General features: G+C 37.3%; 1 protein-coding gene across 2 annotated transcripts in view; it reads left to right on the forward strand.

Annotated features, from left to right (window-relative positions):
* Positions 1-27103, forward strand: part of Chm (CHM Rab escort protein) — a 189075-nt gene that overhangs the window by 119640 nt on the left and 42332 nt on the right. For both annotated transcript variants that reach the window (XM_008822508.2, XM_029558585.1), the window contains exons 9-12: positions 13093-13170; positions 21525-21629; positions 22020-22083; positions 26761-26857. In XM_008822508.2, the coding sequence (XP_008820730.1) occupies positions 13093-13170; positions 21525-21629; positions 22020-22083; positions 26761-26857 (344 nt within the window). The remainder of the gene's footprint in view (positions 1-13092; positions 13171-21524; positions 21630-22019; positions 22084-26760; positions 26858-27103) is intronic.

The raw sequence follows: 27103 nt of genomic DNA on the forward strand, positions 1-27103 counted from the left end.
TTAAATTGGGTGGGGGGTCAGTAAAGGAGGTGTGGATAAGGTAAGGGTCTAAATACGATTAAATTATATATATATAGTATGAAAATTGCAAAAGTTCAATAATTTCTTGAAAAAATAAAAATTTGTGGTCTAGAGAGATGGCTCAGCAGTTAAGAGCACTGGCTCTTCATGCAAAGTACATGGTTTTGTATCCCAGCACCCACATGGTGGCTAACAACTGTCTCTAATTCCAGTCCCACAGGATCTGGCCCTCTTTTATGACCTCCACTGGTACGGCAAGACTTGGGCACACTTACTTTCATACAGGCAAAGCATTCATGTATAGAAAATATAAATTAATAAAATATAAATTTTACATTCTGGGTTAACTTTTCCTGGGGAGAAATTAACAAATGTTTATTTACCACAAAAGGACACCAACATCAGATCAAATAATTCATTCACCAAGTCTATCTTGGTGAAATCAATAAGTTAAATTGAGGTTACTCACAAGAACATCAGTGGAGGGTTATTATAGAAGCATGGAAACTTAAGGGTGGCTATACCAAGGCAGAAAAAGTTTCTCCAATTGCCCCCAGCAATTGTTACCTGCCTAAATATCCTTGAGTAGATGAGGGAACTTTTGTGCCACCTCATCAGCACCTCGAGTGCCCCTTGTGCACCTGAGCCCACCCACCCCCCAGGAGGGAGTGTGAGTAGGCCCAGTGTTTTGAATATCTTTTGTGAGTAATCATAGCTGTACTGATATCAAGACAGCAAGTGCTGTGCCATGCTCAGAGGACAGTTTTCAACAGTAACATATCTTTGTCATACTTAGAATCTTCAGACGGCTTCTTGCTATACTACTCGTCGTACTACTGATGTTTTGCTAAATGGGTACACAATCAAGCTGCCTTCTATGTATGTTTTCCTCTTAGTTTAGTGCTGTTTTTAGCCTGGGTCATAGAAGCTTTTCATTGTAATTGATGATGCTTAATACAAAGACTCATAACTGATCATAGTGCTGAGAATAAGTGACCAGCCCTAAATGGGACTTCTATATTACCCCCTTCCAAGGCCCAGATAACACTGTAGAAGAGGTGATGGAAAGATTTTAAGATCTGGAAAATGGGGAGGAATGTTATGAGATGCTGAAATACTGTCTTCTGGATGCTTTGTGATGCTTCTGCTTAATGGCTGTTGCACAAGCATCACAAACACACAGCAGTGGTGATAACCTGTACAGGACCGACACACACACACACACACACACACACACACACACACACACACAACATGGAATTAAGTGGGAGACTAGTTACTAAGAGGGTCGATAGGGAGTGGGTGATAGATTAAAGAAGTTAATGGAGGTGAGTATGTTCACAGTGCATTGCATATATATGTGAGAGTCTTGAAAAAAAATGTAAGGTCCTCACCTTGACCTTAAAAAGTCTTGCGTTATCAGAACCCTGACTTTCTCTGTGGTCTCATTTTGTATGATAATTGATTCTATTATTCCCCATGTTCTAGCCCCATTGGTCATATTTCTCTCCCTCAAATACATGAGCTAGTTTTTACTGTCCTGGGGTTTACATTTACTGTTTGTTCTGCTTAGAGTGTTCTTCCTGCACATCTTCACATGGTCACATTCTTCTAGTTATTTGGTCTCTGCTCAAATATCCGTTCCAAGTCTGTCTTTGTTTAATTGCCTTGTCTCATACTCTGACTCCCAAATTACTTTTGCATGAAACACTTTTATTGTTTCCAGGAAACTTACCACTATCTGTAATTATCTTATTTCTTATTCGCTGTCTCTTTTTACACTAGGAAAGTGTAAAGAACAGCACTTTTCTATGACTTATTCCTTCATTGTCCTAGACTATATTGAATGGACAACAGATCTAATTCCGTAAATGTATGCAAATGAAGAGATAAATGTTAGTGCTTCATAATATCAGCATTGACAGTGCTCTTAGACCTGTCACAGATCTCTTTGTGTGAGATGTTTGAATGCAGATCTTTAACACTCAGATTCTCATCATAGATCACTATGAGCCACTGGTGGCACATGGGTAGTGAAATATGTAAACCTTGTCTCTTTGCTACAAGAGGTAATAGGTAACAGAATTGGCAATGCATTGAACACTTATGACATGTAAGTCACCTCACATTAACTCATTCAGCTCAGGTTGTGACGCTATATGATAGATATTATCCCCATTTTATTATCTCAGGAACTCAAACACAGTCTCAGTGCTAGTAAATGAGAGGATCAGGAAAGGACCTGGGCAGTGTAACTCTGATTGATGTCTACAATCATTTCATAACCACTGCAAGAGTTTATCTCTGCAGTTTGCCCATCATAAGTGAGATTGAACACTTGATCTCTAATGACCTGGAAGTTTTGGTGTTAGTGATCATGGCTTGGAAAACGAGCTGCCTTCTGGTTCTGTTATTGCTATCAGTGTCTTGAACAACTTGCTGTTTTCATGATACTAGAACACTGTGAATATGGAGCACACATTTGAGTGATTGTGTTATTGTTTATAATGTAAATATGCATTATATGTATATAATTCATAAACATGCCATATAATATAATAGTAAGACTGAACTTACGGCGTGTTTGGATGTATGTAGAATTAAAACTTGGAGCCCTTCACTGTGCACATGTGTATTTTTTATGTTAAATAAAGACACATCTTGTTCTAACTTTTTGAGGAATCTCCACACTGATTTTTATAGTGACTGTATCAGTTTGAACTCCCACTAGCAGTAACTGTTCCCTATTACCAATATCCTATAGAGAATTTGTCATTTATTGAATTGTGGCCATTCTAATTAGAATAAAGTGAAATCTCAAGGTAGTTTTAATTTGCATTTCCCTGATGGCTAAAGATTTTGTACCTTTTTAAAAAATATATCTTAGCTCTTTGTATTTGCTTTTCACTTTTTGAGAACTCTCTGTTTTACTTCTTTGCCTCAATTTTTTTGGGGGGGTCTTTTTGAGACAGGGTCTCCCTGTAGCCCCAGCTGGCCTGGAACTCAATTGAAGACCAAGGTGGCCTCGAAATTACAGAGATCCACCTGCCTCTGCCTCCCTAGTGCTGGGATTATAGGCCTGTGCTACCACGCCCAGTCTCTTTGCCTCAGTGATTTAATTTGATTGTTTGGCTTTTTGATGGTTTAGGTATTGTTTTGTTTTCTTTTTCTTTTGTTGTTGTTCTTTGTATATTCTAGATACTAGTCATCTGTCCATGTATAGCTAGTGAAGATTTTTTTCCCATTTGATAGGTTGGGCTTTTCACTCAAATCATAGGGTCCTTTGCAATACAGAAGCACTCAGAAGCGTTTCAGTTTCATGACATCACATTAATCAGTAGCTCAACTATACTATAGGAGTCCTGTTCTGAAAGTCCTGTCCTGTTCCTCTACTTTCCCTTCTATGAGACTCAATGAATCAGGTCTTATGTTGAGGTCCTTGATCCATTTAGAGTTGAGTTTTGTGCATGGTGGAGCTAGGGATCTAATGTCATTCTTCTATATGCCACTATCCAGTTTGACCAACACCATTTGTTGAATATTCTGCTTTTTCTCAAGTATGTATTTGTGGCCACTTTGTCAAAGAAAAGGTAGCTGTAAATATGTGGGTATAAATCTGGGTCATCATTTCTATTCCACTGATCAATGTCTCTGTTTTTATGTGAGTACCATACTGTGTTCATTACTATAGCTCTGTAATATAATTTGAAGTCGGGAATGGTAATGTCTCCAACATTCTTTTTTTGTTCAGGATTGTTTTGTCTATCTTTTGTGTGTGTGCACATGTGTGTGTGCTAGTGTGTGTGTGTGTGTGTGTGTGTGTATTTCCATATGAAATTTGATAGAAATACCATATAATCCAGCCATACCACTTTGGGGTATGTACCAAAAGGGCTCTAAATCCTACTACAGAAATAACTGTTCACCATGTTCAGTGCTGCTCTATTCACAATAGTCAGGAAATGGAAATAACCTAGATGTTGATCAACTGGTGAATGGATAATGAAAGTATAGTACATTTACACAATGGAATATTATTCCACAACTAAGAAAAAAACTATGATATTTGTAGGTAAATTGAAGGAACTGGGAACAATCGTCCTGAATGATGGAACCTCGACCAAGAAAGACAAGCATCTCATGTTCTCTCTCATAAGTTGATAACTACTTTGAAGATTTAGATGTACATGTTTCAATTCAAAAGTTGATAGAGGTCAGGAAACTCGTAAGGGAACATGGAAAGGAGGCTTCTTGGGAGGAGAGATATAATGCACTGATGTTTAAAAGGGGAGCAGGGGAGTAATGGAATACAAAGGGTTAAATAGGATAGGGAGATGGGGACAGGGCAGAGGAAGGAGTGTGGTGAGAGATGACACTAAAGGCCTTTTGAAAAAGTCTAATGGAATCCTACCACTATAAAGCTTCTTAAAGTACATATTCAATATAAAAAGAATTTAAGTGGAGTTACCCTATAATGATGGGGGGCGGGGGAGTACTCCTACCAGACAGCAAATAAAAAAGCCCAGTGCTAGGACTGGATTTCTACTTTTGAAGCCGTTGACCATGGACCCTCAAAAAATACTAATTATTGCCCTTGCTAACTACTAGAACATGATGGTAAGACCCTCTTGCTAAAGACGTTATATAAGTGAGTCATAAAACAACCAAGGAGAAATTGAGCTGGAACTGACCTCAGTGCTTCATCCCTACTGGCTAACTTTCATAGTGCTGGAAGGTTTTATGTATGCTTCCAGAAGACAAAAGGAATCATTACCATTGCTCAGATTGAATCTTACAAGCCACAATGACAACTGGCCTGGCAAGGTATGCCCACTGGTGCAGTAGTGGCATGAATGTTGTGTGAAAAGCAACCACTTTCTGATTAGACCTAAGGTCTGCCTCACAAGAAGTAGCCTGTTCCTGGCCTAGGAACTTGTGGCTAGATGGGTCAGAGGCCAAATGGAAGAACCTATTACTATTATTCTGCTAAATGGACATAGTATTAAACTGACTCTTAATGATCTATTGTTGTATCCATTAACTAGTACATCTCTCAGCTCTCACCAGGGACACTTCTTGCAGCAGATGAGGATTAACACAGAGACCCACAACTGGTCATTATGCAGAGAATAAGAGACTGCAGCATGCTTAGCCCTAAATGGGACACCTATATCAAACCCAAGGCTCAGGGATCATTTCAGAAGAGGGAACAGAAAGATCCTATGAGCCAGTGGTGGGGGATAAGCACAGATATTTTCTGGATACCAAGGCAGTTACTCATGTGAATTTGCAGCAGTTGTGACAGTCTGCATTAGACCCTTGTAAGCACAAGCCAGACATTTCCAGCATGTATGGTGTGAGGATAGGAAGCTCCAACCCCCTAGCTGAGAAAGTATTGGTCAATGAAAGCTGTGGGGAGGAGAGTCAGTTTTCTTTTTTCTTTCTTTCTTTTTTTTGTATATTTCCTATTGAATTTTTGTGCATTTCATGCAAAACATCTTAATCATCTTATACCCTCTTTCTTATCTGCACTCCTCCATATACCACCCTCCCACTGGATGGGAGATGTCCCTCAGTGCAAGTTCATCCAGTGGAGTCTAGTCAGCCTATCTAGAGTCTCTTCCTTAAAGAAGATCAACCCTCCCTCACCCCTCAGTAATCAGCTACCAATAGTTCTTCAGCTAAGGTTGGATCCTGCTGCCCATTTCCCCAGTTCTATGCTGGGTTTTGCCTGCATTTGCATGGGTCTTGTGAATGCTGACACCATTGCTGTAAGTTCATATGAGCAAGTTCCCAGAGACCTGGAAAACCCTGTTTCCTTATGATCATGCACAAACCCTGGCCTTTACAGTCTTTCCACCCCCTATTCCACAATAGTCAAGTTTTAATGTAGTCAGTTTTAATATAGCAGTCCTATCCAGGGATATACTCTCTGTAGTCTCTTATTCTCTTTACTTTGGCCAGTTGTGGCCTTTTCTGTGCATAGTACTCTGTTGCATGAGGAAGCGTTTTGGTGAGATTTGAGAAATGCATTAATACTCTCTCTACCCCCTGTTCTGCTTTGTTCCGTGAGCCTTGGGTGTAGAGGTTCCATTGTAGTTGTGTCACTTAGGTCTGGACATCTCTCAGACACTTATTCTCTGTGAGCAGTGTTCTTTAATGGTGTCGTGCTGGGTAGGTTCACCAGGCTCAAGGGGATAGACTCACACCGAATGACATTTGGGTCCATAAATTAGACTTGTTAGTCCTCAGAAAAATAATAATAGAAGACATGAAATCAGGATGGTGGGGAGTAAGGGGGTGCAGATAGGGGAAGGAATCTGAATATGATCTAAATGCATTGTATGAAATTCTCAAAAATTCAATAAAAGTATTTTAAAATAAATAAAAATAAATATATAACCCTGTACTTTTCCATACATACATTTTTTTTCAGAGCAACATGTACTAGGTAAACATGATAGAAAGCTCTATGTTATTTTAGAAATAGTATTATGATATATGTTTATATATGCATGCATTTACAAGTAACTGACATATTGTGTACATGAGGTTACTGGAGCTTTATTGTATCTCAGGATATTTAGACAGGACATACTTAGTGGAACTCTTGCTTTCTCAGTTTACTGTGTGATCTGTGTATAGCTAAAGAACAGTGATGATGGTTGGTGGTCCGATTTTCCTCTTGTAACCTCTTTTTTTAATGACATTTGATAAAGTGTTCAAATTTAATTAAATGTGACTTTTTGTAGGAGTAGGACTGCTTAATGTATTTAGTATAGTATATCTATAGATTTTTCCTGAAGTCCCCTAAGACTTCTTTTTCTTGTACTTCTAATACTTGCTACACTAGAGCGAGAAGCTCTGACAGAGCTTCCTTACCAGTCATTCTTTTAGGCCCCATGATGACGGCTATAATGTACACTAAAACTGGAGCCTGATGTGCTTCCCAGTTTTGTAGGTTAATTTTCCAGGGTCAAGCATTAACCCTTGAATTGCCAGGTTGCCTCTTCATGCACCAGAAATTAAATTAATAAATAAAACCTCATTACCTTCAAAAATATCCATGATAAAGTGTTCAGTCTTTCCTGAAAGCATTGTTTTTTAAACACAATTGTACTGTGTTGCCCTGGCTGCTCTGGGACTCATGGAAATATGCCTCCCTCTGCCTCACAAGTACCGGGATGTATGTGCCACCATGCCCAACCTTCACAACACTTTCTTTAAAATTTGTACCTAACCATTGTACTTTATAACATATTTTAAAATGTGTATTGCTAGGTCTTTATAATTTTCTAGGTATTTTAAAGATAAACATAGTTATTGTAATTTAACTTCACTGTCTTTCTACAGTAAAGTCATATACAATACATTTAACCTCTATAGAGAGAAAACACATCTTTTTAGAGATATAATAATGAATAGAAGTTGAAGGATTACTATATTTTTGAATAATTTTTACAAGTTCACAGGAAATAGAATAAACTTAGAAGGAAATTTGACCATCTAACTCTATATGACTTTTCTTTAGAATGACAAATAATGATACAATGACATTAACAGAGTTTCTGGAATCAGAGCACCTTGATTTTTATCTTAGCAATGCCATTTACTAAATGACCCTGAGCAAATACCTTGACCTCTCTGTCTGGTTCAGTTTAGAAATTTGTGCTACCCTATCTCATGGGATTATATAGGATGCAATAAGTTAATACATGTAGAAAATCTGGCATGTAGTAAGCACTCATGGTAGCTTTTATTGATATTATGGGTAGTGTGCCCCAGTAACCCATGCATAGCTCCTATATGTAATTCTTCACTTAATGATATGAATGTCTGCCATTCAAGTTTTGAATGCACCACTCAAAAACTCACTATTGTGATTCTTACCCACTTTTTACAAGTTTCTTCTGTTGCTCATTGTCACCAAGTGGCCTCCAGCAAACAAACAAAAATTTAGGTCTCGATATGGAAATGAGTCATAATAATAGCATAGAGGGGAGTCTGTGGATATCCTCTTGTTGCCTGACACTTAAAAACCACGGGGTTTTGTCACAGGAGCTAAGATACATAAAGAAAATACAGTTGAGAAAGGGGACACTCTGCTTTCTAGCAGACAAGACAGGTAGGAAGAGAAGTATGGTAAGAAGCATGCTGAATAATACAGGCATGCAGCTGTACTCCTTTGCACTTTCATATATTTGTGGTAGACCTTATTATTCCTTGAAAGACCACTGTATACATACATCTCCTTTGAAAGAAGGAGAAAATTTGGTTGGGTGATCATGACTGTGTCTAATTATTAAACTCATTCCTCTATAATATTCTATGTCATTGACACCAAGCAGTCTCTAATATTTTTTTACATGTTTCCACCCTAAGGTATAGAACCACTGTTTGCAGATCATAATATTGAAAACCAGTTAATTTTTCATACGTTATAAATGTTTGTAGATTGAATTTGATATTAGGGCCCGTTTAGCCCCAAATTTAAAAACGTTTATTTTCAAAAGGATGCTGGATAATTCTACAGAACGAATAGTGTGTTTCATGCACTTATATTGAAAGAGGTCATTATAAGAATTACAGTTTATGGGGCTGGGGAGATGGCTCAGCAGTTAAGAACACTGAATGTTCTTGAAGAAGACCCGGGTTCAAATCCCAGCACCCACATGGCAGCTAATAATTGTCCGTAACTCCAGTTCCAGGGATCTGACAGCCTCTTCTGACCTCCACGGGCACTGCACAACACGGGTGCACTTACCTACATTCAGGCAATACATGCATACACATAAAATAAAAATAATAAAGTATTTTTAAAAAAAGAATTACAGTTTATTTAAGTGCATTTAGCAGTCTTTTGATAATTTAGCAGGATGTTGCTTGTGGGGTCTTTTGTTATCAGCAGAGATTGACGGTGACGATCATTGCTATTGCTTTGGTCACAATTTCCTGTGTACCAGTATCCCCTTGTTAGAACAGCAGACTGAAGACCACTTGGCAAATGCAGTTAAACAATCCACCCAAAAGATTTTTTTTCTGTCTGTTTAGAATCTGTTAGATGCTAATCTCTCTATACCAAATGCTGTAGCACAGTTAATAAATATTATTGCACAGTTTGATATTGCATTGCGTTGGTGAATATGACTATTGTGTAAGGTTTTTGGTTTGTTTGTTTGTTGTTTGTTTGTTGTTTGTCTTTGAAACAGGCTCTTCCTGTAGCCACAGCCTCCTGAAACTCACTATGTAGACCAGGCTGGCCTCAGTCTCACAGAGATCTGCCTACCCCTGACTCCTGAGTGCTGGGATTAAAAGTGTGTACCACCATGCCCAGTTGTAAATTTTTAACAACATAAAGTTTTGCTTACTGGCTCTGTTGTGTTCTTTATTACATTATTTTAAATTTCTCAGTGGAAAAAATACCAGTTTCCTTATAGTAGTGGTGGTATATTCTGGAAAGAATTATCACCTAACCTTTAATCTACTACAGATAACCTGTTTGTATACACCTGAAAGCAATGAATTTGGAAAGACAGAAATATTAAACCATATTTATAAATATCATTTATCTCTACAATTTATATTTTATTTGCAAATTTTATGTACATTATGAAATATTTTCATATCTCAATATAGACTAAAATAAAAGACATCAGTTACTCAGTTTTATCAGTTCTCAAAATGTGGCCACATTTACTTTAATTATTTTCAAAATTTATATTTGTTTTTTTTTTTTTTTTTGGTTAAGACAGCATTTAATGTTAGAATGTGTGCTTTTTAAATCTGAAGACAAAGACTGTTTAACCAGATCTCTTTCATGAATACAGAAGCTTGTGAGATCAAATCCCTCAAATTCCAGAGCTCTGAACAAGTGGAACCAGAGTGATCAAACAGCTGTTTTGTTCCAGCATCTACAGTGGCTGAGAAATGACGTAATAGTAAATACCTGTAGATGCACAGGAGGCACTCCTTTATGTAATCACAAATATACACATAACTAAAAATAAATATTTTATATACATATATATCTCTGTGTGGCTGCATGATTTTGTGTGCATCAGGGGCCCATGGAAGGTGTTGAATGCCCTGGAGTTGGATTTACATTTGGTCATAAGCCAAATGACGCCAGTGATGGAAAATGAACCTCATTCCTCTGCAAGAGTGATAACCACTCTTTAAGTGCCAAGTCATCTCTCTAGCTCCCTTTAATTGGTTATAAAGAAATGAAGCAACTGAAATTTTTAGTGTAACTTTTATTCCCTCCCTTCATAGAGGAACTGCTATACCAAGTATATTGTTTCTGTTTCCCTCAATTTTTTGTGCAATATATAGTATTATACTGCATGCTGTGAAATCATTTTTATAAATGCTGTCAGTTTAGTAGTATTCCTCCCAACATTGCTATTGTCATTCAGCTTTTTCCCCCTTTTTAATTGATTTTTTCCAAATTTCACACAATATATTTTGATGATATTTCAATACCCTCCCCTATCTGCACAGTTTTAAAATATAACCACATTAATAGGTAGGATTAAGTTCACTCGTTTAAATATTTTATAGTATTCCTTTTGTATGATAGAGTTTTGGTAACAATACATTTTGAGGGTATAGTCCTTCAAAACCACTCATATTTTGAACACCAACTACAAGGTTGTAGCTTTTGAAAAGTGAACTTCAGGATCAATAATTAGTTTGAAGAACTTAATGGGACTGACTGAAAGTATGTAATGGTTTTGTTCATTAGAGGGAATAGATATATGCTTATTTCATTCAACGTCTTTAGGGCAGAACGCAGAGTGATAATAAATATAGAATGTCTAGAATGCATTCTCACTAAAGAATCAGAATATTTTTCCTCTCCAACCAAGAAAGCGCATGTGAGGATTAGTGTTCTGAATTTTTTATTGATGTTCCATCGCTTAAGCATAACTGTCCTTGAAGATGAGCTCAGCTGCAGTCCTCTGGAGGTTAGTTGATAGTCAGGTGATGCAAAGTTCTCACCCCAAATCAAACTGTTGATTTTACTGATGGGGCCACCCCATCCTAAGGCTGTCTTCTCTTCCCCACCTTGATTCTAAATCATTTTCTTAAGACTGTCTCTTGAACCATAACCATTGTGTCTAGGCAAACAAAAACACGCCTTTCAGTTATGACGTTTAGGGAGCTAGAGAGCACCTCCCAGAAGCTCTTTGTGGCTTACCGTCACCTGTTGTCCAGATGTTTAAAATTCTCAAAATTCTTTATTTCTCCAAAATTTTTGTAAGTTTCATATTTGATTGAAGAACCTCTTTCTTGCTCTCGTATCGTACATATATATTTTTTTGAGTTTTCTTTTTCATAATTGCACCTGTTCTCTTCCTGGAATTGATTTTGAATACAGTGTGAATCAGGGATGATTCTACTGATAAATATATCCTTTGTCTCCGAATTTATAATGGCCCATTCTTTCCCTCTCATTTGTAATGCTACTTCTATTATAACCATTTCCCAGTAGGCATGTATCTTTCTGTTAATTTCCTATTTCAGCTCTTAACTAGCTCAGTGTGATAAAAACAACACAAATTTATTATCTTACATTCCTGGAGGTCAGTAATCTGGAAGGGACCAGCAGGGCTGCATTCCTTCTTGAAGCAGGAAGGGAAGAATCTGTTCCTTGACTTTTCTAGCTTAAAAAGGCCACCTGCATTCCTTGGCAAGTGTCCACCTTCCACAAACAGCATCATTCTGACCTTTGTTCCTATCTGCATAACTTCTTCTCTGACTTTGACCTTCCTACCTCTTGTTTTGAAGGCCCTTGTAATTGTGTGCACTTACTGGATAATCTCTTCATTTCAGGGCCTTTAATTTAATCATACTTGCGAAGTCCTTTCTGGTCTGTAATGTAACATGTCCATACGTCTCTGGAATTAAAGTGCAGACTTGTGGTGCGGGAGTTGAATACTCAGCCTAGTACCGCCATCTTTCTGACACTGCATTGTTCTTTTCTTACATTTTTGATTCATCTATTTTAAGCATACTTCTAAGCTCTCACTGGTAAAGTTTCAGGGGGTTGGCCCTGTTCTTTATTCTGTTTAATGATTGTCAGGGCTTGATAGACTTCTTTAGATGCTTTGTGATTTTAAATTCTAGAATCATCATGGGACTCTTACCCATAGAAGTTTCATATGGACCTAGTAGAAGACTATACTGTCCAAAACTTTAGCATTTGCTTCCACCAATTCCGTGGTTTTATCGTTTACCCAGAGCCACTTTTCTTCATAGTTCCTTGGTCATGGTGTTTTGGGTCATGTAGTGGTGTAATTCAAATTCTCCATGTTTGTGAATTCAGAGTACTGCTTGTAAATATAGAGATATAAGCTTCCAGTAGTCGAGGCCTCAGGTAAACAACTATTTTGTTTTCTCCTACTAATACTGAGTGAATTTCTTTCCTAGACCAGTGATTGCTGAAGTGTAGCCCCTTAAATATTCAGATGTTTATGAAAAGTGTTTTCATTTTCTGCTCTCTGTCCTTCAGAACTTAAGGCTTGTTCTCTGTACATTGGCACTGAAACCCTTATACTTAGGTGTCTGACACAGGCAAACCCCTTACAACTTCTGCTGCATTAACTCAAGCCACTGCTCTAGGTTTTCAGGTATCAGTTTCTTCTTTGCTCCTGGAGATTTGCTTACTTTTATGGTAAGTGGCACCTTCAGAGGTTTTCTAAAGCTTTCTTTGCTCTGTCCCTCCTTGTATTTGTCTCCAGTGATTTTGTTGATTTGCTCATAATCACCTCAGGAGGACATTTGTGGTTTATATGTCTTACAAATTTAGGAACTGATTTGGGGCAATATTTAACTCTTGGTTAGTGACACTTCTGGCTTGGTCATAGTTTTAGAGGTCAATATTGTATGATTAACAGCAAGATACTGCTCGTCTTACCTCAGAGAAATTCCTAATGTTAACAGAGAAAATTGTATATTCTGAAATTTCTTTCTCTATAATACCAGTTAGTAAGAGTAAGATGCTTAAATACCATTACTTTACTTTTTATAATAATCATCCTAATTCTCATGTTTCTGTTCTTTTTCTAGAATGTGTGCTGTGTTTGGTGGAATCTATTGTCTTCGCCATTCTGTACAGTGCCTTGTAGTGGACAAAGAATCCCACAAGTAAGAATGTTATAAGAAACCTTCCTATATTTATACCCCAAACACAGGTGAAAAATGCTGAAGTCACTTTAAAAAAATGATGCTTGAAAGATCCACCTTGGCATTAATAACATATCAACCTTGATTAAAAGTAATTTGTGTTTAGGTCCTCCAGAACAAGGAAGTGAGTTCAGAATATAGAAACTAAATTAATTTCCCTGCAATATGAGTATAGCTCCTGATCATTCAAGCTTGGAAGACAGATCATTTCAGCTGCCGGGGGTAGGTGATGAGTGATGTTAGTTTTCCTTGTGGCCTTACCTCCTCTAATTGATTTTCATCAGATGACAACAAAGCCCTCTGTTATTGCGGTTTTTAAAAATGGAGCTCACCTAAAGACTCATCAGATTAATCTCTGCTGATAATGCATGTCACTCCAAGAGAAAAGGCTTTAATGAGTTTTTAGGTAGATTGTTGTCATAAACTATTGCTGCCCTGTTATCTGAGGATAAATTCTTTTACAACAGTATCAGTCCTGCAAGCTAGTAGAAGATTAAAATGTGAAATTTACCGGCTTTCTTACAAAAGCTGAGCATCGTGTATTTTTTGTATGTTTTTATGTTTCAATCATTTTTCTAGGATATATTATTATTTGCTAATGTACATTTGTGTAAATTATATTAAGTAACATTCCATGATACAGTTTCTAAGTTTTACCTTGAAGCTGTTGAAATTGCCATGTGTTTTTCTTTTCAGTTAGATGTTCTTTACTACCTATTGACCTGTGTTTCATGGATAACTATATTTAGAGATATATTAAGAAATATAAGTTTTGAAATAATAAAATATCATTATTACTTTGAACAAGAATCTTAAACAGATTATGTTCATAATAAGGTGCTTGTTTCATTGTGAAATAACTCTGTAGTCTGAATGGCATAAAATGAATATTAACATCTTTATAGTGTTAGAAGTAGTACATTGAGCTATGGCAAAGAGAAGGCTCACCTCTCGAAATAATGCATATTGAATTTGCAATTCAGTGATATATGAACTGACACGTGCTTTAAGACACTTATAAAGTACTACATACATGAAAGAAGTGCTAATGTGCAGTGAACTATCGCAAAAGGCTCAGATGTTTGGATCTTGCCTATAAGAGTTCCATGTAAGTGTATGAAGGCATGCTTGCCTTTATGCTGTGCAGTGTTATTGTACTTCCAAGTTCATTTTGAAATAAAACTCTTTTCCTGTGACAGAAAGCCAGATAATGAATTGCTTATTTGTTTAGGTCATTTTTATCATCTTTGCACACCATTTTGATTTCAGTGGCATAAAGAATTTACCTGGCTCATATTTGTTGTGGATGTTTTCTTTTATTATTTTTAGCAAAATGTATATGCTAGTACAGTAAAGCATTTGTTGAAACAAAGGCTACATTTACCTTACCTTTGACTTACATTTTATGATATACTCTGATTTTTTTTTAATAATCTGTAAGGATTCTAATTTCAACAGATAGGTGAGGGCTAATGAAGTAGAAACCCAAAGAACCTTCAGACTGGCAGTTTTCAAACTCTAAAATGCCTAACTATAACCAGGCAAGCTTGTTTTAAAATGGCAGATGTGTCTGCTAAATGAAATAGATAGGACAGGAATTTAGCTTTCGGTTGGTTTGTTTGGTATTTTTCGGCGGGTTCACTGTGTAGTCCTGGATTATACATGTGTGTCACCACTTTTGGATGGGAAATTAAACTAATATAAATAACCCTTAGATGACACTGAGAAACAGTGATCCATAAGGTACAGTTGAAGATTTTGGCAATAATACTATGTTCCATGGTGAGTTAGGGAATGGTAGGTCTTTATTTGATTATTGTAAGACCCTATCTAGATGAACTTGCCAGATACAATGGTAGTATGAATTTTAGGTAGTAGGCAGCCTGCTTCTACTTTAAGATCTTTTGTATTATCATATAAGTCCTGAAGCATCATGCTTATTAACAACTCCTAATACATATAATGTTCTGTTGGTCCTGCACTGAAAGAAAGTTTTGAAGTGCTGTGAATGAGAGCAAGCCCTTTTTTGAACCAATTTCTTTAATCAGCAAAATGAGTTAGAAGGACTTAGCAGTAATTTTGAATCTTCTACCAGTCTGACCTTATGTTTTGGTTAAGTTCAAAGTTATTAGGAGGTATATACCTTTTCCTTAACACATAAATAAATGATCTTAAAATATTTTATGCATAAATGTGAGCCAGTTGTCACATAGTAATATTTTATTGCAGTAAATAATTAGTAACAAATTGAGCAATATATCTGTCTAGTTTTGTAAATATAAATGACATATCAGAATTTCTACTTCATGCTGTTTGTTATAGTATTATATTGCTTGGAAACACTGAATTCTTTTGAACAGATTTCTTTTGCTTTGTAGTTGTGCTGACTATGTAAAATTCTGACAAATTAACTTTGGCCCTTTAGCAGAGTATTAACATTTGGATAGGGTAGATAGGACCTTGGAATAGTGGTCTGCAAACAGTAGTCATCTAATTATTTCCATTCATGGTCAATGAGTACTTCAACTGTCTGACTTTAGGTTTCCTATGAGGACTGTTTAGAAATCTTTTTTTCTGCTGTCAGAAAAACTATACCTTCCCTGGATATTTGGAAGTTATGAATAAGTAGTTTATTAGAATGAACATAAGATAGTTGACTCTTGGTGTGTGTGTGGGGGTGTGTGTGTATGTGTGTGTAGTTTTTGTTTTGTTTTGTTGGTCTTTTTTGAGACAGGATCTTCCTGTAGCCCCAGCTGGCCTGGAACTCCCTATGTAGACCAGACTGGCCCAGAACTCACAGAGACCTGCCTGCCTCTACCTCACGAGTGCTGGAACTAAAGGTGTGTGCCACTATGCCCAGCTTAAGCTGGCTGGCTCTTAATACTTTGTTCCATTACTGAAGCTCTGGTTTGGGGCCATTCCTTTTGTAAAATGGTAGCAATTATATTCTAGATGCTTAACCTTGGCCAACCTACATTCTAGTTGCTATTATGTGATAAAGAAATAAAACATAGACTCTGCATGTAGAGATTACACAAAAGTGTGCGACCTTTAAAGTCTCATAGACTCTATTTGAATCCTGTCATTGCCATTTCCCATCCGTATGAAATTAAGCAAGTTGTATAGCCCCTCTGTGCCCCAGTTTCATTACAGAAAATGAGTTACCTGCCAGACCACACCACATAGGGTTATTGTGAACATTAACAGGACAGTTAACCCTCATAAAACCATTGATTACACACAGAAAGATTTCCATACACATTAGTAGCATATTTATGGAGTTGGAAACCTTGGCATGCCAGAAAGGAAGAGCTGTGGTAAACACCATTCTGTCCTATGCCAGGGAGTGTGAATTGTAATTAACTGTTTTTAAACATGATTAGATCTGTTGCTTTTAAGCTACTAATTTTGACAGCAATTTAGAAGAAGCAAGGAACGGACAAGAGATTTCTTTACCTGCTAAATTACTATTTATCTTTTTTCATTTCCTTGTACTTTCCACAAACACATACTACTTTCATCATCCATCCATTCACACATTCATGCAAGTATTAGTTGTCTTCTATGTGACAGCCACTAGGGATCCAGTAGAGAACAAGACAGTCAGGAGCTTTTTTCATAGAGCTTACAGTCCACTGGGGAACATTATAAAATAATTAAATTAGCAAAGTAACTGCATATTGAGAGCTGTTCAGTTCACAGATCTGACTCTCCTTCTCTGTGAAGAGAAAATGTAAACAGCCTCCATGGCTTTATATTAATCTCTGAATAGAGTCTGAGGCATTTTAGATGACGTGAGACATCTGGCCCCTGACTGACTCTCTATACTCATTTCTCTCCACTCTTTATGTCCCAGTTTATTGTACATAATGCTAAAGCACTTGTGGGTTTCCATAATTTTTCCTCTCCTGTTGACTTTGTACCTGAGACATTCTTGTAATTATTTGTGTGCTAACTCTGTTTGACCCTGCACAAGTATTGTGAATGTGCCATACTGCATTCCAATAATTGCTTTTGTCTGAATCTTTACCATTACTTCTTGGAGCAATATTGTTATGCCATTTATGTTGAACAAATAAGATACCAACTTATAAGTGGTCCCTTACCTCATTAGATGCAGTGAGAGGCTACAGCAATGTCAGTGGTGACGGGAGAAGAGGCTGATTACAAGAAACATTTTAAGGTCGAATAAAATTTTAGTACCAGATTAGATATGAAGAGATTTGCAGTGGGCAAACTCTTACTGCTAGTTATAGGCTGATTTGATGAAGAGATTACAAGGGAAGGAGGCATAGGGGGAACTGTAGTAAAGTCCGTTTGAAATATGCTAGATATATAAACGAAGTAGGTAATAATAACTTTTTAGTGTTTACTTGAAATTTGATAAGAACAAAATTTTAAGTAGCTGCAGTCAATGTGTTAATTTGACTGTGTCATTTCTTACACAGTGTATGCATAAATCATCATACTGTATTCCTTGTATATGCATAGTTTTTATTTACCAATTAGATAATTTTTAAAGGATAATTGGAGTCTCTTAGGAAAGAACCAAATAGCCAGGCCTGGTGGTGTACACCTTTAATCCCTGCACTCTAGAGGCAGAGGCAGGCAGATCTGAGTGAGTTGGAGGCCAGCCAGGGACTATATAGTATCATCTTACTGCAAACAAAACAAAAAAGAAGTAAATTAATAAGAATGAACTAGTACATGATTGAAAGTATGAATATAGATCTTGTGAAGAAGTCAGAACAACATAGAAATATAGATTTAGACTTATCTACCTATTAGTGGCTTACAACTGGTGTAGTCAATTTTCACCCTAGATATACTGGTGCGAAGCATTTGGAACAGGTTTATGAAGAAGGTGGAGTTGAAACTAATGCGTTTGAAAGAACTATAAGGCATATTGAGTAGGGAGAAGTGTTTTGTTTCCTTCTCATTTCTTAACATTTTCCTTTTAATTATTTCATCACTGGTTTCCATACTGTATAATTACTTGGGATTTTAATTCTGAAGATCAAAGGGATTGCATACCTCTTAATATTGCTGGTTTTTTCTTCTTGTCCAAATTCCGGACATTGCATTTCAATCTTGTTCAGGGTTTTCTTCCTTATAGTCGTTTTGCTATTTATGCTCTTCTATCAGTAAACCACGAACTGAATGTGTGCTGTGGTTTGTTGATTTAGAAAGCCTAGCCCAAGAAATGTTCTGTCAGGCTTCAGTGATTCTTATGATCAGCTTGGTCATTGTGTCCCTGTAACTAGAACTCCTATCATGTTCCTCCTCAATTTACTATTTATGAGGCTCAGCAAGACCCTCTGCTGAAGCCTAAATGCTGTTAATCTTTAATGGCTTCCTCAGGTTTATGTGGGAGGAGTAGCAGGAGGAGATTTTAACGTGCCTGGCAGCACTGTTTCATTTTGCTGTTTTCCATTAAGTGGATGTCATCTAATTTTTATATTAGTCTTTATAATACAAAGATTAAGACTAGGTCCCAAATCAATATCCTTTCCATCGTTGTTCTGCCAATTAGACTGAATATATGACAATAAGTCAAGTATCTGAGGGGAAAACAAATTTTAACACTTGCTTAAACATGTCTTGGTTTGCACAGCTTTCTTTAGGCCTACAGCCTCAGTACTTCTGAGTAAGAATGTGAATAACAGGTGAGTCATGTTATTACCATCTACCGTGGCTGGAGGCTGGGCATTTGTGACAGCCACCTGACTCTGCAAACAAGAGTGGTTGCTCAGTATCGGTAGCTCTTTACTTGACTTGACCTACCACAACATAAGGATGCAGCAGTAGCTGTGGCCTGCTTCACTGTGATTCTTTCCTGGGACTTGGGAGCTTATCAGAATCTCCAGGGGTACATATAATTTGAAAAAGTCCCCCAGGTGTGATTCTGATTTGCTTCCTTTTCCTTTTCCTTCTCCTCCTCCTTCTCCTCCTCCTCCTCCTCTTCCTCCTCCTCTTCCTCCTCCTCACACTAATACTGTTTCATCAGAAGTTTCAGCGTAAACAGGCACATTTAATTAGCATTTTATCCTTGTGTAGTTGAACTTGCTCATTTCCAAATCCCCATATTTCTTCTTTGAGTTATTCACATTATTTTTAAAGATGTAATGTCAAAACCAGTGTCTGCCTGTCAGTAAAAGAGGCCTATTCAGTTTAGAAGCCTACAAAGCAGGAAAGACGTCATAAGCTTGAGTGCCAGGTTTATTTCTGTTTTATTTTTTGATTGTTTTATGTTTTTATTTATAAAATGGGAGCCCTTTGGAAAGCCACTCAAGTTGAGAATTTATATTTAAAGCACTTTCCTCTCACTTTTATTCTAACATTTTATGATGAGAAATTTCAAACCTATGCCAACGTCAAATTTCTACTGTGAACAATGTAATATACTTGCTTATTTACATATCTACACAAATATTCATCCCTTGATCCATCTCTTGATTCATCTTTTATGTACTCCAAAGCAAATTACAGGTATCAGCAAAACTCACCCTAAACACTTCAATATGGACTTCATGAACTACTGGCCAATGTTTTCCTTTGCCTTTTGATATAAAATTACAGTAGTGTTCCACCCATTAAGTGCTCACTAGTTGAGCCTTGCCAAAAAATAAATCTGTATACACAAAATCCTTCAAAAATAAAGAACATTTTGTGCTCTTTTTTTTTTCTTCCTGTGCTATTCCCTCTTGCATTTCTGTAACTTCTGAGCTGAAAGTAAGAAAAAGGTCTTGTTGGCGGCTACAGGACAAAAAGAATCAAAGTGTAATGACAGCTCAGCAGATTTCTCCATTTCTTGAAATACTTTGTTTCTTAAATTGTTTATGAATGCCTCTTTTTATTTCCAGTTCTACAATTATCTTGGCTATATCTGGATGTAAATCCTTGGTGCTTATTTAGTAAAGCATTTTATAGGTAAGGCAAGAACTCTAGTTTAATCAAATGTGAGGAATTGGGGGAGAACTGAAGTGGAGGCAAGGTGGGAAAATCACTTAAATAATATTCAGTACAAAAAAAGTATATTAAAATGTGCTTAATTGGTTAAAATGTTGTACATAGCATCACTAGATGTAATACTTTAAGCTGCCTGCACTGATACGTAATTTATACAAGAATATCAGTAAAGCGTAATATACCTTTTAGAAAAAAAATCAAATTCCTTTCTCTGTTGGTCTTTGGTACTGGTCACATTATTTTAATGTCTTTATGCCTGGTAAATATCCCTGATTTGTCTTGTTGTAGAAAAATTGAACATATTCTAATTTATATCAGAATACTTTAAAATATGAGTGTGAAATCACTTGCTTACATTTTATGAGGAACAACATATTACTATATTTCTGATAAAATAATTCTAATCCCAAAAGGAGAAGCTGTGACAAAAGCAAATTGATATTTCCATAATAAAAAGATATAGCAAACACATCATTTGCATATAGTTCCTGAAATACTGTATAGTGGCTTTTGTCAGTGCTAGTAAGTCCATTTCAAGGATGTCGCCCTTAGTCCATTAGTTTGGATAATGAGCCCTATAAAGTACATTTATAACTTGTGGCACTGCAAGGAGATGGATTCTAATTTTCATCCTTTCATCTAGACACATTGAAAGAAGGTCAATGGAGGGTTCTATATGATTCATTGTCCCAACACATATCAGATGACAGAGACCTGATAATGTCCGTGCATAAGTGTTTTCCTTATTTGGAAACAGCACTTGAAAGAAATCTTTGCAAGATCATCCTTTGAAGTAAAGTGGAAACAGATATTAAAAGAACCTCTATCCTTTTTCTTTTCCTGTTTAAAACATTATCAAACGTGTGACCAGATAGCTATTCTTGAACAAAAGAGAAAGCAACACTTAACAGAAAAATAAAAAGCCTTTAGTGCCTTTTACAGGCTGTGAATGATACAAGAAGATATTTAATCAACTTTTCTCTCCTTTTTGTAGACCTATTAAGGTAGGAGGGGCTGATTTTTCTAAACAAAGGAAAAGATTCTGTGTTCCTAAACATGATAAAAACCTGTATTTACATGATAATGCTTATGCTGGCTTTACACTTATGTATTAATAGGAATTAAAATACATATTTTAAGTAACATTTTACATTTATTTTATAGCATAAACAATTTCAGTATAACAACCAGAATATACAGCCTGTGGTTCATTGTCAGAAATGTGGCATTGTTGATGATGATTTCATCTTCACAAGGTTTTAAATTCAGAATCAGCAGCTTATTATTTCATTTTCCTCATTACTTCATCAATATGAACTTTTCTTCTATGTTTACCTTCTTTATAGATGCAAAGCAATCATAGATCAGTTTGGTCAAAGAATACTATCTAAACATTTCCTTATCGAGGACAGTTACCTTTCTGAGAACACATGCTCCCGCGCACAATATAGGTAGGTGCCTCTCCACCCGCTAGCCAAGAGAAGGGGAAACGTCTGGCTGTGAGGTTTTCTTGACAGTTCTCCATGATTCTGTTTTCCAAGTAGCATGCAAAGGTATACCAAACAAAATGTATACTCTGATTCTTACCATACTTTCCTTATTGGTTCTGGTTTCTGGGGAAGTTCAGCCTCATTTTTCATCCTTTGCTTCAGCTGGAGTTTGTCTGTAGGTCATGCAGCCTTCTTTCATGAGCCAAGAAAAGATTAAAGTGGAGCTTAACTGGGTTTTGACACTTTTATCCTGCTTAAATCTTTGAAACATGCCTTCTGCTGCTTACATAACAATAAATGAATCTTGTCCATGGATTCTGAATCGCTGCTTTACTCTTTTGTGCATTACAGGCAGATCTCCAGGGCAGTCTTGATTACAGATGAGTCTGTACTAAAAGCAGATTCGGATCAACAGGTAATGTAGTCCTATATTGTTTAGAATGAATATTGTGTGTGTTATGAAGGAAAACATGATATTTTTATATACATGGTGGACTTACTACACTCACACTAATGAACACATTGGTCTTTTAAATGGTTAATATTTACGTGGTGAGAACAGTTAAAGTCCACATTGGTCTGCCATTGCTAATTGACCTGTCTGAATCTCCTATTAAACCTGGGCCTTGTGAGTAGGTCTGAGGGTGACAGGGAGGTAAAACTGTGAAGAAAGCGAGCAGAGACAGCTTTTTGAAGAAGCTAAGCTGTGAAGAGCAAGAGATAGGAGCTGGATCCTAAAGAGGGATACAGAAGTGAGCAGGGCATCCTTTAAAGAGTTACTGTATATTTCATCTAATAAAATGGAGTCAGCAGAGAACTTGAAAAGCTAAGGTTAGAAGGAGAGGAATTTAAGGATGAAGTCCAACCACAGGTCAGAGAGAGTGATATTCAGAGAACCAGACAATGTATTGTCCTTAGATAGGAAAATGAGACATGTTGAAGCTAGAGGGTGAACTCAGGATCATTTGTGGGTTTGGGAGTTCCCACCTGATGAATTTCATTCTTTAAATTACATGGTGAAGTCTTCTCCTGAGAATGGGACTTTATTAGCAGATCAAACATCAAGGGAAAATGTGTAATAATCACTTCAGGGACCAAGAGTGTGGCCTGTTTTATAGACATCTTGTTGAGCAGTATCAATGATCCAGTCAAGTATAAGGATCAAAGATTTGCAGTGTTGTGAATCTGCTCTGGTCCTTCTAGCTCTTTTATTCTTCTGTTCCCATCCAACCTGTTAATAGACCTGCATACCCTTGTCCCTTCAATCTCTTCCTAGCGTATCATCTCTCTTCTCTCTTCTTCCTTTCCTGTGCCATAGACCCCTTGGTATTTTTCTCTTTTTTTTCCTGATATCTTAAATTCTCATGCTACCCTGGTCTTCTACTGCACTCACAGACCCCTATAATCTGCACCTGTGTCACAGACGGCCACTTGAGAAAATCACACACCCCGATGTACCTGGCTCTCCAACAGTCATGCTACAAGCCTCCTTCAGCTGGATCCTCAGCACATATCACTCGTCACCTATCCTACTGGATTTAGATTGCTTTTACCCCACTGGCTAATATCAGTCTTCACTTTCATTCTTCTTATCCTCTGCTCTGCTCACCCTCTTCCATCCCTGGGTAAAGACTGCCCACTGTACACAATGGTACTTTCTTTTCCACCACCCATAATATATGTATACCATCCCAGGGGTGAGTAAGGGGACTCCTTCTTGTCCATAGGCAGCCTCCTTCATATGTGCCTTTGACACATGCATGTGGACACATACAGACACATTCACTCATTGGAATTTTTAAAATGAAAAACAAAACAACCTTCCTTGGTCCTCTAATTCTACCCACATCTCTGTCTTGTGCTCTTCCATCCTTTCCTTTCTTTGTACAAATATTTTGGACAAACTATACTTGTAGCCTCAAATTCTTTGCCTCACAATCATTTCTTTTCCATTTTTAAAAATTCTTTGAGAGTTTCATACAGTGCAGTATTCTATCATATTGTGCCATGTCCCCCGTTCCTCTCAGGTCGATCCCCACCTCCCTACTCAACCACCTTTGTGTTCTTTTTTCCCCCATCAAGTCCAATTTGTGTTGCCCCCAAGTACTCTTTAGAGTGGCACTAGCCCTGGAGTGTGGCCCACCTACCTTGCCCCCCATGCTGGGATTTCGTCTGGCTTGAGCAAGAACTATGCATGCTCACAGTTGCTATGAGTTCATATGTGCAGCTGCCTTGCTGTCTGGAAAACACTGTTTCCTGATAGTCACTTGCCGTGTCTGACTCTTACAATCTTCCCACCCCCTCTTCCACAATGATTCCTAAGAATGGGGAGGAAAGTGTTTGATAGAGATGTACCATTTAGGACTGAGCATGCCACAGTCTCTTATTCTCTGCACACTGACCTGTTGTGAGCCTCTGTAATAATTGCCTTTTCCTGTAAGAATCTTTTTTTGATGGAGGTTGAGAGATGCACTAAAGTCATTTCTAAACCATAACCTGGTTTCTGCCCTTACGTTTCTACTATAATTACTCTTGCTAAATTGAGTAAAAACATAATATTCGGAGTCAAGGGACATTTTTTTGATTGTTCTGTAGCAGGACTCTGCTGTTTTGCACAATATTCATATCCCCCTTCTCTTCAGCACTATTTCTTTGCCTTCTGTGACCCTCCCTGTGCTCCCCTCATTTTCTCATGACCCTAACTGTCCCTTCGCTGCCTATTTGAAACTCTTCCTTCCCTGTCCTATCTTTTGATATCGGGACTCTTCAAGATTCTCCCTTTAGCCCACAGTATTCTCTTGCTCTATGCGTACACACCCGATTCCTCCATGTATTCCCACAGTCTCTACTACACATAAATGCTGGAAACACCACCAGTATATATCCCAAGGGTGTCTGGCCCACATGCCAAATTCCTGTTGGATGTCTCTCAAGAGATAAGCACTTAAAACTAAGTCACCATCGTCTGTCCCCACACTGCTTCTATTTAGTGCTCATTGCCTCCGCAAAGAGCTGATATTTTCCCAGCCATGTGAACTCCGTTCTCTGGTTCTCTGGCATGTCATGTGCCTTTGAATCTTGTCAATACACATCGTAAAAATTTCTTCAGTCCTTTCATTTCCAATTATTATTCTCAGTGTTCCAGTGCTCACCAACTCTGCCTTCCAACTGGTCACCCTGCTTTATGTCTGTCTCCTTATAGATCCATCCACCATTAGAATTATGGGTCTACATGCCTATCTTTATTTCCTATGGGAAATTTCTTTCTTTGCCGCCCTCCCCTTTCTCCTCTCTCCTCTTCTCTTCTCCCTTTCCTCTTCTCTCCTCCCCTCTCCTTCCTCTTCCCTCCCCTCCCTTGCTCTCTCCCTTTCCATTTTCTGTATATTTTTGTATTTTTGTTTTTCATAGAAACATCTGAATCATCTTTATAATCCCTCTCCCATGTGCACTCTCCCATAGCCCCCCCAACCAGATTTCATGCATTCTATCATTTACATTAAAGCCTGTTGATAAAGGTATTGTACCCAGACATCCCTCAGTGCCAAGTTCATCCACTGGTATCTAGTTAGCCTATCCAGAGTCACTCTCTTAAAGAAGATTTCAGCTCTCCCTCAGCCACATATAATCAACTGCCAATAATTTTTCAGCCAAGATTGGGGCCTGCTGCCCATTTCCACAGTTCTATCCTGGCTTTTTGTCTGCTTGAGTTTGCACGTTTCTTGTATATGCTGACACTATTGCTGTAGATTCATGTGAGCAAGGTCCAAGAAGCCTGTAAGACTGTTCCCATATGGTCATGCACCTCCTCCCCTGGCTCTTACAATCTTTCTGTCCCCTCTTCCACAATGGTCCCTGAACTTGGGATGGGTGGAGTTTAATATAGGAGTCCTATCCAAGGGCACATACTCTACAGACTCTTATTCTCTATTCTTTGGCCCTTTCCATTTTTATCACAGATAGAACCATGGGGATTAGAAAAAGGAAAATTATGTGGAAAGTCCTGGCAAATTTGATGCTGATATTAAAGGGTAAATGCAATTCCCTTTAATGTGTTTTAAAATATCTATTTTACTTGAGTTGGTTAACTTCTCAGAGTTCAGGTGGGGAGGGGCTCTGGTAGAATATTACTGATTATATCTCAGCAAGTGATCATTGCATAGACGAAAAGAAATTCTTATATATTGGAGTCATTAAAGAAAGGTATTTTTCAATTATGATCATATTTTTGGTCCTAGTCATTTTATTATTTCACAGTGTTGAATATCTGGTGGTTTCCTGGTTTGATGCTAAAGAACAACATTTTCTGTTCTTAATAGCAGCAAAGTGAGTTATGAGGAACATGGAGAACTTTTTTTGAGATATCATGAGCCCCAAAATAGATGTCAAGTAGAATAGTCATTATTATCAAAATAATTTCTATTTTTAAAATTTGTCATAGTTGCTTCCTGTATGAGATATGAATATGGCATCCCCAGTCAAAAAAAGCACATCACTTGTAGGGCAAACTGAAAATGTGGCTTTCCCTTTCAGCAGCAATTCCGTTTTGAAAGAATATACTTTCCTCAGATTGAAGATTTGAATGAAGATCAATACTAAACTTTTAGCTCCACAGAGAAACATTGTTCTGATGCTCATGTAAAGTCTTTAAACCATGTAACATCAATAGTCTAGAGGAACATTAGTCTAATGGTCATGCAAAGTCTTTTAATTATAAACAATATGATATATCAATAGTAGCTAGAACCACTTATTAAGGTAATCAGGTTTTAAGTACCAAAGTGCTTATATTTCAGCAGTAATACTGTAATTGCATCCCTTTGAGAATAGTATATAATAGACATAGTCAGTGCTAAAGGTTTGAAATATTTGTGGTTGATAATTATGTAATTAGGAGTGATAAGTTATACAGAAATGAAATACCAAGATGTGTGCACGTTACATGTTTCTAACTGTACTACGAAATTAAATCCTTATAAGCCAAATATAGTCAAACATCAAGGGGCATTTGGAAAGCTGGATGTTAACACTCTAAAGACAAAAGAATAAAAATGAGACCTAACAGTTATTTCTGCTACTTTTTTCTGGTTTTTAGATCTCCATTTTGACAGTGCCAGCAGAGAAACCAGGAAGTTTTGCTGTTCGGGTCATTGAGTTGTGTTCTTCAACAATGACATGCATGAAAGGCACATGTAAGCACAGTAGAGTCAAGTTATCTTTTGTGTTTGGTTAGTAAATTTAAGGAGCAGATATTCTGCATAGCTGTACTTATAGATATTCTTCCAATTTTTATTCTCCATAGTCCTTGCTCATATGTACGTACAGCCATACATTATGTAATTTCATACCTTCCCTTCCAAGAATTCCTGTAGCTAAATCTTCACAGACATAATTTTTTTAGATCTTAAATGAACAAATTTCTGTGACTTACCAATTCT

The sequence above is a fragment of the Nannospalax galili genome, unplaced genomic scaffold (genome assembly GCF_000622305.1).
Source record: "Nannospalax galili isolate Female #2095 unplaced genomic scaffold, S.galili_v1.0 scaffold10, whole genome shotgun sequence".
Lineage (NCBI taxonomy): Eukaryota > Metazoa > Chordata > Mammalia > Rodentia > Spalacidae > Nannospalax > Nannospalax galili.